This window comes from Hemicordylus capensis, chromosome 1 (assembly GCF_027244095.1).
Source record: "Hemicordylus capensis ecotype Gifberg chromosome 1, rHemCap1.1.pri, whole genome shotgun sequence".
NCBI lineage: Eukaryota > Metazoa > Chordata > Lepidosauria > Squamata > Cordylidae > Hemicordylus > Hemicordylus capensis.
The window spans coordinates 287,885,998-287,900,254 of NC_069657.1; the positions used below are offsets into that span (position 1 = coordinate 287,885,998).

Sequence of the window (14,257 nt, forward strand, 5' to 3'; positions counted from 1 at the left end):
CCACACGACTGCCCGCTCCATCATGGAGTCGGTGGGGGCTGCAGGGATCAGGAGCAGTGTGGCCCCTGGAAGTTCCAGGATGCCTTGCGTGAGTGTGTGGGGCATCCTGGAGAGACCCCCGAGCCCGGGAGACTGCTTGCAGCCTCCCAGTCGGGGGTCTTCTCGTGTGTCACCGCATGCCACAGCAACACACGAGCAAAAAGATGAGGTTAATGGAGCGCTCGCTCCATTAACCTCACCTAAGGGGAGGGGTACTTAGCGAGGTTTGCTGCCAGGAGCCATGTGGCTCCTGTTGCAGCACACAATCGCCCCAAAGCGGGCTAGGCTCTCTTAGCCCGCTTTTGGGCGATTGCGAGAACAGCCTCATTGAATTGTCTCTCTGTGTGTATTCATGTTTGAAAGAGCTCTTCAGATCAAAGACTTGATCAAAATCTCTAAAATTCTTCCAGCTGCTAATACCACTGGCGAACATCCAGACTAACACAGCATTTGTGCTGCAAATGCTGCTCTGTTGCTAGGAGGAGGAGCAATTTCCATTTATTTAGTTATTGTTAAATTTATATACCGCCTTTCATAACCCAGGACCTTTTACAATCGGTTTTCATACCCGAAGACGTTTTACGAATCTTAATACAATAAAATTCCATAAAATCACATTAAAGTGTTTATTGATAACCTCTTTGTTCTGAAGCCTGCTATCCCTCCCCAAAAAATGTCTCTGGGGACTCTGCAACCCTGAGGACCATATTTTTGGCAGGTACAGTGGGCTTCAGAGTGAAGGTAAAATAATGAAAATCACCCCTCCCTGCGAGCACCAGTTTAACATTAACGAACTAGTGGTCAGTTAGTCTGGATGTCAGCCACTGAGTTGTGACCAAGTGGTATAAAGTAAGGCTGCAAACCTTAAAGTACAGATTACATGGGAGTAGAACTGAAGACTTTATTCATGAACTAGCTGGGCCAGGCACAGAGCATCTGTGCCTCCAGCCGGCCCGCCCACCTACCGCCACCTTCTTCCCTCGCTGGTCCGCCGACCGCCTTTTTCTTTCTCCCCCCCCCTCACCTGCCCACCCTGCTGCTTTCTGGCCGGTTGGCTGCCGGCTTCTTCTCCCCGCTCACCCACCCGCCAGCTTCTTCTTCTCTCTCCCCCGCTGCTTTCTGGCTGGCCGCCGGCTTCTTCTCCCACCTGCCCAACGCTTTTTGGCAGCCCAGCCACCAGTTTCTTCTCAGCCGCCAGGCTGCCCGTGCCACTTGCTGGTGGGCTGGTTGGCTTCTTCTCCTGCCTGCCCATCATTTTCTGCCCGGCCAGCCACCAGCTTCTTCTCACCTGTCCGCCTGCACCACTTTCTGGCCGGCCAGCTTTTTTGCCAGCCCGCCAGTCACCTGGCTGCCATTTTCTTCAGCTGGCCATTTGTCGCAACCACCATTTCATTTCCGATGCCTCTCCCATGGCTATCCGACAGCTCTCCAAACTCTCAAGAGAGCTGCCACACATGGGATTAGTCAGGGGTTTGCCTTAGTGAATTATATATAAAGAAGATAAGTTTGAGTTAGGGTTTACTAACTAACTAACTAACTAACTAACTAACTACATTTTAAAAATGGTTTATTCAGCTGTTTACATTTAGACCCTCTTTCACTAGGTGTTCACTACTCTATGCATAGAGAGAACTCTTCTGGCAGCTTTACTGCAGTAGGGTAAAATTATTAAAAATCAACAATTTGTCCAATCCATTTCAAATTGAATAGTTGGAGCCCTCCCCCCTGCCCTACATCTGTGCCCTACATCTAGCTCTGCTGGGCTATTAACCCCATAGGTACCTTGTGCAGTAAATAGATCAAGGGCTTGCCTGAGACCCTCAACCTTGACTTCAATTTCTTTTATACATCCTAGTATCAGGATAAGAGTTCCTGCTGAGAGTAAATATGTGTCTTTAAGAAGTGTAGTTGTGGAATGTAGTCCGCAATGTAGTTGTGGGGGATGCAATGGGCTCATCTGTGGGGATAGGCCCCCCTGCTTCCTTGCTCTGAGAGCTTACTTGGGCTGGGACTTTTAAAGGCAATTAAGCAGCCGGATTTAATGCTGGCTTCAGTGCAGCAAGCTCTTGTGGGGACGAGGAGCAGGGGTGTACCAAGGTTGGAGTGGGCCCGTGGACAAGATTTTAAAACGGGCCCCTCGCAGTATATTTATATAACACTTTTCAACAGTGGCAACAGCCACTGCAGAGATGCTGTTCTGGGGATGGATAGGGCCAGTTGCTCTTTCCCTACTAAATAAAGAGAATCACCACATATTTCTTTACCCACTCCCCCTTCTATCTCTGAAACCATGAAGGACCAGTGAAAGGAGGATCTGGGGATCAGGAGAGTGTCTGGGAGTAAAAATGGAATGAAATATCTGCTCAGATTTCCCTTTTTTTCTTAAATTAAAAGTGGATCTTTCTTATTTAAACAGGCAATAACCCCTTTTGAATGACAGCCTGAAGCTCAGAGGTGGGGGTTGCAGTTTAAAACATGTGGAGTGCGTATGCCTAGTTTTTGAATTGGAGCCAAGATTACTGTGCCCAGCCCAGTGATATGAGTAAAGAACACATGCCTCCGAATTCAGAAATGGATAAAAAATTAAATCTGACCCAGAGATTGTTAAACTAGGTCCCCAATAATTGTTGGACCTACAACTCCCATCATCCACAGCTACAATGGCCTTCAGGCTGGTGGGAGGTGGGAGTTGTAATCCAACAACATCTGTGGACCCCAATTTGATAATGTACTGGATTGAGTAGATCTAATTTATTGTAGAAGCTTAAAGCTGTGAAGTGAGTGTTTATATGGATCCTCCTCTTGTGAAAACTCCTTTGTTTAGCATGGTGGAAATCCCTCAATCAGTGAATGTGCACAGCTCCCCACTCCACATGTTCCGTTTAACCCTGTGTTTTCTTGCTTGCACTCTTTCTTCTCCTTTGCTGCTTTCTCCCCCCCCCTTCAAACCACATTGTGAATGCTTGAGCACATCAAAAGGGGGCAATCTCCCAGTATGGGGTCAGGGTAGTTCTCTAAGCTTATTTGGGGGATTTGATCAGGGAAGTTTCAGCTCTCGCTAGAGACCTGTTCTGACTAGAAGAGGTTGGTTGGGATCTCATGCCTCTTTGCACCCAAGGTCCTGCATCTCTCCCACCTCCCATGAATCTGTGGATCAGCCCCCACACACTGTCACCCTCTTACCATTCAGAGTTTTCAGCAGTGGCTCTTTCCCACTCATGCTGCTTTCTTTGCCCCTCCGCAACCTCCACCTCAGCAACAGCAGCTTCCACAAAGCCAAAGCTGCTGTCTCCACCCATTGGAACCTGACAGTAAGTGACTCTCTTCCACAAACATAGGCAGCATTCTGGGAGATACCATCTTTCTACAAGTGGGGGAGAGGGTGGGGAAAAAGCAGGGTGGAGAGATATGAAATTGTATCACTTGATGGAGGAGTGCAAATTGACGGGTGGAGTAGACTGCAAGGCTTCTTGGGTGCTGTTGGGGGGAATGGCCTGGGGGGGGGGCCCTCAGATGAAGCTGGGAAAGCAGACATTTGTCTCCCTTTGTCTTATTGATGGTACGGTCCTGGGAGGAGGGGTTCTCTGAATCCAGAGCTGTCTATCTATTCTTGGGAGGCAAGTTACTCACGGTTCAAGCTGTCTCTGGGGGACTGAGATAGGCATTGATTCTCATCTGCTTTCCTGGATGGTTTGATTTATGCTCCCTGGTGTCATTGCTGGGGCTGTTATGAATCCTTTTCCTGCCTCTGGACAGCATAATTTGTCTGTGGGGGTTATCCTGGAGGGAGTAAGGTCAACCTCTGGACAGGAGATGGTTTGTGGAGCTGTTAGTTGGTCACCATCTTGGCTCCTCCCCTGAGGCCTGCACCAGCAGAGAGGCCTCCGGAAGCCCTGCCCACCTGCTGAACAGCTGAGAGTTGGCAGGGAGAGAGAGAGAGAGTTGAAGCAGCATGCAAGGAGCCTTTCCATAGCAGGCAAGCCTGCGCATGGCTCCTGCAACCACAGGTCATCAGCTGGGGAGGTAAATTTGGAGGGCAGGCTGCTCCAGAGTGGGGCCTGTCCCAGCGCAAAGCCCAAGGTGATCACCGTGGTCACCCTGCCCTAAGGACGGCCTTGGATGGGAGTTGTAGTTAAACAACAGCTGGAAGGCCAGGCTTGTCCACCCCTGATTTACATGGTAGCCTGGGGTGAATATTGTGAATCAGCCCTCAGATCAGCCTCTGTGTGAGGGTCAATCTGGACAGCAACAGATCCTGTGTTTAAACACGGATCTACTCAGTCTCACACACACACACACACACAAAAAAAGGTATGTGGGAATCAAACCTCCACCCATTCTGTGTGATTGGGCCACACCTTTCTTTAAAAAGATGGATCTTCTGCTATAATCCAGTTTAGCACTAAGTACAGCAATGAAATGGAGGAAACCTGAATAATGGAACCAAGGATAACGGAGCATTGAAACCAATGGGTTTAGGGGAGTTAGGTTACTGGGGGCTGGCAAAAAGGGCAAAAACCACCCCGCAGATGGTAAACTCCTCTTGTATTCTACCAAAGAAAAACCATAGGGCTCTGTGGTCTCCAGGTGTCGACATCGACTTGATGGCACACTTTACCTTCACTGTGCTCTGTGGGTATCCAGGTGTCCAGGAATGCCCCCCCGCCCCAATTCCCCATTTCTCCATGGAAAATTGTGGGGAAATTGTGTGTGTGTGTGTGTGTGTGTGTGTGTGTATGTGTTTTTTGTTTTTTTTTAAAGAAATGAGCCACAAAATGGCTCCTCGTTACAAAATGGTGGCAGAAAATTATTTCTGAGGTCATTTCCAGCCATCTAGAAACTGTAGATATGTGATTTCTAACTCTTTGTATCCACAGATTGAGATTTGTTGTCAATTAGACACCAACGGATATGCGGAACTGCGGATAGCGGTACCGCATATAGTGCGGTTCACCTGTACGGAAAAGTGGCAATTTATTTATCTTATTCATTTATTAGTTTATCATATTCATCAATTAATTCTGGTTTGGAATGGCAAAGGAATGGGAAGAGAAAATACTTCTAAGATTATGAACTACTCAGAATTTTGGATCTAAAGAATTGTGCAAAGAGTTCCTCATCCTCATCAGGGCTTCCACACACCCCTTCCTTTTGCAGCACTGTACATCCTTGAAAATGGACACGTGAGCATTGGGGAACTCTTTACAACAACGTGCAATGGGGGCAGGGTTATATAAAGTTGGTGCATCCTCTGTGCATGTACAAAGTGCATTCTGCTTTTCATGAAGCATTTTGGATCTAAGCCAAGGTGTTCCTTAAGGCATTCATTAATCATGTAAGTCCAATATACCATAGTCTGATTCTAATATTATGCAGCAATAAGAGCAGGAGCTGTGTACAAACTGGTGTACACTCAAGTCTAATTAGAAGAATGTTGTACAGTCTTATAAGTTTTCAACATATTCTATATACTAATAATGATATCAGAATTGCAGAGAGATTAAATAAGTAAATAAATAAGATCACTATGGAGGCTATTCATTCATTTTTCATATTTTATACAGCCTGATATGTACATCTCTAGGCAGTGTGTAATATGACGAATACAAATATGACAAATATTTATATACTGCTTTTCAACAAAAGTTCCCAAAGTGGTTTACATAGATAGATATAAATAAATTAAATTAAATGGCCCCCTGTCCCCAAAGGGTTCACAATCTAAAAAATAAGCAGAAGACAGACACCAGCAACAGCCACTAGAAGGGCGTTGCACTGGGGCTGAATAGGGCCAGTTGCTCTCCCCCTGCTCAGTAAAGAGAATCACCACTTTTAAAAGGTGCCTCTTTGCTCAGTTAGTAGGGGAACAGCTCTAGGCGCTTGGAAAGGCAATTAAGGATCTCTGTTTGGTAGCAATGTTGTAGGCTTGCTATAATCATAGGGATATGAATGAGGGATCAAATTAAACAGAGAAGATATATTACGTCTCTGTTGTAAACCACCCAGAGATGTAAGTTTTGGGTGGTATACAAATATGTTAAAAATAAATAAATAGATAGATAGATAGATAGAAAGATATGGTTGTAACTGGCCCTCACGGACATCAAGCAGAAAATCACTGACTAACACTTACCAAAGCTTGCAGTTTAAACAACAGATGCAAGATTTAACAGATTTTTTAACTGTTCAAGCAATTCCCTAGATAAGTAAAATTCTATGTCTAAAGAAGAAGCGGTTGGTGTATAATGTTGTGAATACTAGGTGCAACTCCAATATGTATGTATGTATTGGTTTATTTCGGCCCAAGGCTATAAAAGACAACTGATTATAAAAGTAAGAAGTATGGCAGAAGTAAGGATCTTATTAACAAAAATATTGAAATAAACCATATTGCTGCATATAAAGAAGTGGATGAAGACTGGATGAAGACAGGAAACAAATGATCTCATTAGAGCATAAATTTCCTGAAGAGGTGCTTAAAAAATTCAGATGCAGTAAGAGTGACTGACATGGCAGTGCAATGTGCATAGTGTGAACTGACTGTGCCACTGCAGTCATCTAAAACACATGTCCATGTAGCTGAACAACACAGCTGTTTCGCCACAACTTACTGTTGCACAATCACATGCTGTGATGCAACTTGCATTATTTTCAATGCAAGTCAGTGTTTCTATTGAGATTGTGAGTCCCTTTGGGAGAGGAAACCAAGTTATTTTTTCTATGTGAATTGCAATGAGATTTTTGTTGTTGAAAAGGGTTATACAAATATTACTATATAAATCAATTTTGGAACAGCTTTGTGGTGCAGCAGGTGAAGCAACGTGGATGTATTGGTATGTGTGTCTTAGGTTCTCACAGTGACACAGGTGGCTCAGAATTGCCCATGTTACGCTAACAGTCTATATAGCCATCCTTTTGCAGAAGATTAGGCACACTCCTTCCAAAATATGTGGATAGTACTAAACTGCTTATTCTGCATCTTGGTGGTTTTGGACTTTAGAACCAATGCATGCAAACTACACAGTTCAGGAATCTTCAGTTACTTATGTTAACTGCATTTGTTTTCTACATCAATTTCTACATCTGATTTTTTTCTACATCAGTACAGCACCATTTGCCAGCTCTACGGTCATGATACCTGATTTCCTACTGCACAACAGGCTCTTCCCCACTTGTCACTAGGTGGTTTAACAAAATGGAAATTAGCTTTATGGTAATTGCTAACTTAGGCCCCATGTCAGAAAAAACATTCAAGTCACTTGGGCAATGGAAGTACATTGCATATAAAGTTTCAAATTAAATTCTTGCTAATAGCTGCTGTAACCATTTTAGCTTCTTATAATGTGACACAAATTATCATGAATTGGGTATGACTTTTTAAAAGTTATTAAGTGCTTACCATTTCGAGTGAACTGATTTGTAGCATAATACTTCTATTGGATTTCCTTAATCGTTTTTACAATGCGATGTTATGCAATGTAATCTTTTCCCCAAGAATAATATTAATGGTTTCTGTAGTACAGATACTACAGGAGTGCTAGATAGTATTAAACCAAACAGAAATCCCAGTATAACAGTGCATATTTTATTTTAAATTTAGAAAGACTGCATACGGGAATATTATATTTAATCTCCTGAAGGCTCAGCTTGGACATCTCAGATCATGACAGCCTTTGCAATATCCTTGGATACTGATACAATAATGAATGCACTTGAAATAAGAATAGAAACATATCAGATGAGAAACCAGAAAGGTTTCCTTCAAGGATGTTGATAACGGAAATAAGATTTCAAAACATGAAAATAAATATTTATGAATGATGCTATTATAATGGACAACAACAAAGTGTATGGTGTATAATAGAACAGCTGTAGCAATTATATTATTTTTAGATCTGTAAGCTTAGTGGTGATCCAAATATGAGTGGAAAAGATAGCAGTTCCTCATTGATGATGTTTCCTAATAAAGAGTTATAGCTCTCCTATCTAGTAGACAATCACTATATTAGGACTGTGGGTAGGTATCTTGCAGATGTGCTGGGCAGCAAAATGAGAGGCCTGGTTAGTAAGGAGACCCTGCACAAGGGGACCTTTGTAGGACGAGGAAAAATTTGTTCTTTACCTGTTGCTTTACAACCCCCCTCCCCAGTCATTATGGACCAAGCACTGCACACACACATTGCCCTCACACTGCCAGTCAATACTGGCAGCATGAGAGCACTCAGCAGTCAGAAGATGGACTTCTTTAGGTGTGTCCTGAGCACAGTTCCCCTGCCCCCATTAGGATCCTTTCACTGGTGAGCATATTACTGCTCTTAGCACAAAAGGACCCTACAGATGGGTGTGTGTGTGTGTGTGTGTGTGTGTGTGTGTGTGTGTAAACCTGCATGTTTGTTTCAGTATGTTTCACCCTACAGAACGAATACTGACCTCAAGAGAATATTTTATTGGGAAAAAGGAACAGAGCAAGTATTAAACCCCATTCCCCAGCTCTACATACTTGACTAGATTCAGGTCTTCTGCAGCTGCTATGACACTTCTAAAGAACAGTGGGAGATGCAATCACAGATCTCCAGAAAGAATCTCCAGAAAGCATGTCTAGACACCTTTAGCCAACAGAGAGATGAAAAGATTCACAGAAATATCTCAGCAAAATAAATCAGGAAGCCCCACCCCAAATGAAAGATGTAACAACTTTTTGTTCACATTGCTTGCCAAAAATTGCAGGTTTCTAACCACTTTATTAATAAAAGGATGAAAAGAGAAAGAGGAAAACAAATTTTTAAAAGGAAAATAAAATTGAGGAGCCAAAGCTATCAAGAATAGACATCTTTTCTCCAGGAAGTCAAAATCATATTAAGTAAAGCACAAAAGGATTAGTAGAAAGGGGAAAATATTAAGGACAAAACTAAATTTCCAAGCACATCCAGTTTTCAGCATTCTCCCCACCCCCAACATGTTGAAGATTTGAATAAATAATCATGATGATTACTTTATAATGAAGCATTTGCATTATTTCTTACATTTAATTATCTCCCACTGCTTTCCAGGCTGGGAAAGACCCAAGTAATTTATACTCAAGCAATGGCTGGAAACCACAACAGAAAAAGCATAATAGAGAGAAAAAGGAGAGGACAGAGGTGAGATTTAAGAGTTCAGCTATCCAGAAAAGGGTGTCAGATGCTTTCATTTATTTGCAGTTGTACTTACTTTTAAAAAACAAATTAAAGACTACATATTTTTTGTACCTCAGTGTTCAACAGGTCTCAATTCAGCCTTCCATATCCGGAGGGAATTTTGATTCCCACACTTGAAATATTAGTTGCATTGCCCCCAATTAAGCCCTAAAATGTCATGGTGTTGTTTGGGCAAAAATGATAGTCAAGACGTTTGACAACACCAGAAGGACATGGTAAATCCACTTATTTTTAAATGCACATAGTGCAACTAGCTAAAAGTATCACAAGATGGAAGAAAACATAAAGCACACTCAAGAGAGTGACAGATGAGATGGATGTGGGTTCCTAGTTTAAACTTCTATTTCAGATTGCTTTCTGAAATATATGATCTACCATTGACCACATGGCTGTGACCAGCTTTGGGCCCCTTCAGAATTCCCTTTTCTGTGTACTATGTATCTGTGTAGATGCAATTGCACAGACATACCAGTGTCAGGCCAATGGATGAAGCAGGGACTTCTATTGCCCCTCTCCTTCACTTTCCTCTCCTCTTAGAATTTGGATCCAGATTTAATGGAATCTTAGAATCTGGATCCAGTATCATTTTGCAAAATAGAAACAGCAAGATGAGGTGAGATGAGATGAGTAATTCTGTTTACAGCAGTGCTGTTGATGTTTCTTACTAACACTATTTTATAGGTGACAAGCTTCTTCTCCCCTTCTTTCTTGAGAAAGAAGAACTGCATAAATTGGCCTCCATGTAGAGCCCCTTCCTCCCATGTTATTTAAAGTGTGTGATGGAAAGGAGAGGGCTTCCACCATGTGAACAGAATTATTGCCACAGTAAGTGTATGAACTTAAGAAGTATGCCAACCAGTGGTTTTGTAATGTGCCATGAAAGTGAGACACCAAGGTCACTGAAACAATAATATCATATATAGTTGGAAAATAAAATGTGGAAGGTACAGAACTTACCACTTCTTCATGGGTAGCACCTTCTACATTGATGCCATTAACCTAAAAAATGTCACCAAACGTTTATTTGAAATACCAAGTTATTGGCAGTTTTTAATATAAATTTTAAATTTACTGACATACTTGAATCAAATGTATAGAATAAACTTACCTGTATTACTGCATCTCCTATAAATAACATTCCTGTTTGGTCCGCTGTAGAGTTATAAAAGAATTGCACATTAATTGAGAGACTTAAAATGATGACATATTTTGCTACAGCAATTGTTTTCAGTACTGCTCTTGTGATAGTCATTTCTGAAACTGCCTCTCCTGTAAAAATGCCAGCAGCATAGCAATCATCCAGTAAAGCTAAATAGATTGGTACCAATTCTAAGGAAATTAAGAGAGCTACTTTCCAGTCACAAAGGATTATTTAATATGGAACACAAACGTCGCTTCTCACTAATGATGGATTTCATTAAATTATGGAGGAAGTATGATTCATATTTTTCATTAGCTTTGGGAAGAAAGTAAAATAAGGATTTTGCCTCCTTTGTTCTTCCCTCCTCAAACGATGTGTGGAGACTGCTATAATCAAAGAGGTTGCACATGGAATTTAATAAAGCAATTTAGTGTGAACTTTGAATCCACTCCATTGCATAGGGGGACATAATATATTATTTCAAGCAGTAATTTGCAAAGTTTCCTCAACATGAAATTAATGGGAACATCACCTTTCAACTGCATAATTTCATGCATATAATTTACTTATTCTAATACTTTGTTTGAAAAGCTTGTCTCACATCATAGCACTATTCTGTTTCACCTAACTTTTAATTCAGATGCATTTTTTTTTCACAGAATGTGCTGGAAAGGGAATAGTTAAAAGCTAAGTTAGTAAACTCTGTGCTCTACCAAATTTCCTACTAGTGAGTGGTGATGGGCAAACTCCCCCAGACAGAGCTGGATTGGAGTCAACATTTATGAGCAGCTTTGGAAAATGCTTGGAAAAAATACATTTTTGTTGAGACTCCTTGAAATTACCAGCCCACCCATGAGCCCATAAACTTTCTCCTCCATGAGGCCCAAAATTTCCTTACTTAAATAGCTGCTATGGTAGAGGCTACTATTGTGACAGTGGTAGGAAATAGGTCTGTCTGTCTCCCTGCATTTATTTACAATATTTGTATTCCTCCTTTTAAGACAAATCTTCCCAGGTAGATGGGTGGCAAACAACAATCAGATAAAAACCATGAAAACAAGGAATCATAAGAAACAGTAAAAAGAGAAAAACAGTACTCTGAATAAACACCAGTTAAAATCAGCAACTAAAGCCTTCCAAAAGAGCATTTTCATTGCACATTTAAAAGCAGAGAGGGAAGGGGCTTGATGGCTATCCCCAGGGAAGGAATGCCAGAGATAAGGTGCCACTGCTGAGATCTCTGGTACCAGCCAATCAATTTTGTGCCAGAGGCAGACCAGGGATCATCAGGGCTTAAAAGATTGAATGCAGGGCTCAGGTAGGCTCATAGACTTGAAAGTAGTTTACAGTGTGGTGCCACTGTTGTGGCATCAGGACCCTCAGAAATGTAACTGTCCATAATAAGTGCAAACTACATATTCCAGAGCCCCTGGGATAGTACAGAAGCAGCATTTCAAGTGTCAGGGGAAAGCGAGAAAGGAAAAGGAAAAAAAAGAAATACTCCTTTCTTCCTTCTGTCACTCCAGCCAGATAAATGAGTGGGAGAGGTGCATGTGAGGGAAGAGCTCAGATTAACATCTGAGAAGAACATATTTATTTCAAGTATTTATCTCCTGTTTTTAGTAAAAACTACAAAGCTTGACAGAAACTACAAAGACTGACAGAAATAAAAAGATGCATTAAAACAACAAAATCACTTAAACGGTTAAATAAAAAGTGATAAAACAATACAAGACAGTGTGAAACATCATGCTACAGAATAAAAACCCTTCTGGTATAGAAAAGTCTCGCCATATATGTTTAAGTGTAGGAAATTCAGTGGTGCTGGCACAAGTGCAAGAATCAATCTCAGTATGTAGGCAGGCATATGACCCAAGGAACTGGAGACTCCTAGAATGCATGTGAAAAATATTTGAAAGTAACTCCAGCACAAAGCCCACCTATATGTGGAATGCTAAGACATCTGGGACAAGGTTTAAAGTGGAAGCCATATGTTAGCAAAATGCCATTATGCATTTTGAATTGATATGGTCCCACAAGGGACTCTACAGCACGGATGAATAATCTCTAGTCTGTTTCTTTTTCTTTTTCCCCCCTGCCAATTTTTGCTTTTGAAAATCCAGACTTCGTATCAGCTTCAGAACCATACAACTGCATTGTGCTATGTGCTATGTGTGTTGTGTCATACTGTTTTTAAGTTTTGACATGTGTCCATGCGTTGCTTAAAACGCCTTCAGTTTCAAAGCCAGGTGCTCACAGCAAGAGGGAACAAAGAGAAATCTGTTTTTAGAAATGTTTCAGGAAACAGGTAGAAAACAAATTAATCATATTGTTCTTTTCAGGAATGGATTTGGAAAACATGTAAGAAATGTTTGGATCCTTCATAAGGAAGAACAAATTCTGCAACAGAACAGGATGAGGACAATGTGTACTGCTGACAGTTGAATTGCGACACCATATGCCATCATGGCTCAGACATGCAAGACATCCTTATTTATATCGTTGCCTTAGCTAGCTTCAAATATTTGAGAAGGTGACAGTCATGGTAAAAACCCCACGGGTGTATGCTTTGACATGGCAATGTGTCATCTTAATATTATGAGGTATGATAAGGTTCATGTGACCACTGTTACCAAGATAGACTGTTTGGGGGCTCTCAGAAGTGCCTCTACAACTGATTTGAAGCTACAGGCTTGTAGTTTCCATTTTGTCTCTCTGAACACAAGGGATTGGGGTCTCACCATTTGCTCACATGGGCTAACTCACAAGGGTATGTCATTTGTCTGGCAGCATGGGGAAAGGAAACTCCAGGTCAAGTCTAACTCATGACTGTTAGAAGAATATCCTTAATTCTTCCAAATACTCCCCTCCACATTAGCACATCAGATTAGCTTTCAAACTTATCACCTTCACAGGAAGGAATAAGATAAGAGGTAACAGGCTCATCTCTCTACCAAGAAGTGTTAATGGTTGGCTAAGGCATGGGAGGCACAATTGTTAACACATTCCAGCACCTATCAAGGTCCTTCCTGACCACACAAGATGAGCTCTAATGCACCCATTTCACTCCATCATGCGCAGGTTTCTCAACCTATTCACCTCATTGTGTTGGTCGAGCACACCCAGTGAAGTCTGAACAAGACAAAAGGTATTCTTTTGTCTATCGCATATCTCAACCTTTGCAGCAAAAAGGTGTGGTCAACATTTGGCTGCTAATCAAGATTTTCTTTTTGGACGCCTAAACCCTAAATAAACCTGATTGCATTTGACTTCAACTCTCTCTAAGTCATTTCCAAGACCGAAGCTTTGCACAAATGTATTCTGCAATGAGCTGCTTTTTCTAGAGTTGCTATTTCCCCACACAAGCCCCAAAGTTAGTCAGGGGTGGTTTGCCAATACCCCAAGAGCAGTATCATTAACACCACTCAATACACAATAATTATATCAGACATAAACATCTCAAATGGTTGTCCAAATTCACCCAAGAGTTTTTCCTCTCTCAGTAAAACTCTCTTGTGGGCTCTAATTTAAGTCCATTTCATGTGATACCTCCCCCGCCCTTGCCTTTTTTCCTTGATTACACTCCTTGTTGGTTTTTACAATAAATTAAACTCAGCATGCTGACTGGTTAATAGAGAGGTGGACTGAGATGAACTACTTACTCTGCATGGAATGCTAAATATTTTTAATGGATCTTGAGAGTCTTGAGGCTCACAGCAAGGCCACTACCCCATTCAAATGCACTGCCAGTGGAGTGGAAGTTGCTTCTTAGTGGTTTCATCCATGCTGCTGTAGTAACCATGTGGCTATAGAAACCACATGGGCGGGATTAATGCATCTTGCCTTTCTATCCAATCATGTAAGAAGGAATCACACAATT

The 14,257-nt window shown here is 41.7% G+C and overlaps 1 protein-coding gene across 8 annotated transcripts in view; it reads right to left on the reverse strand.

The window, feature by feature from the left end:
• The window catches only part of SNTG2 (syntrophin gamma 2), a 489,442-nt gene that overhangs the window by 267,946 nt on the left and 207,239 nt on the right, over positions 1-14,257 (reverse strand). For 7 of the 8 annotated variants that reach the window (XM_053286035.1, XM_053286042.1, XM_053286037.1 and 4 more), the window contains exons 5-6: positions 10,345-10,388; positions 10,194-10,235 (exon numbers count right to left, since the gene is read on the reverse strand). The exons of the other annotated variant lie outside the window; for it this stretch is intronic. In XM_053286035.1, the coding sequence (XP_053142010.1) occupies positions 10,194-10,235; positions 10,345-10,388 (86 nt within the window). The remainder of the gene's footprint in view (positions 1-10,193; positions 10,236-10,344; positions 10,389-14,257) is intronic. 8 annotated transcript variants of the gene reach the window in all.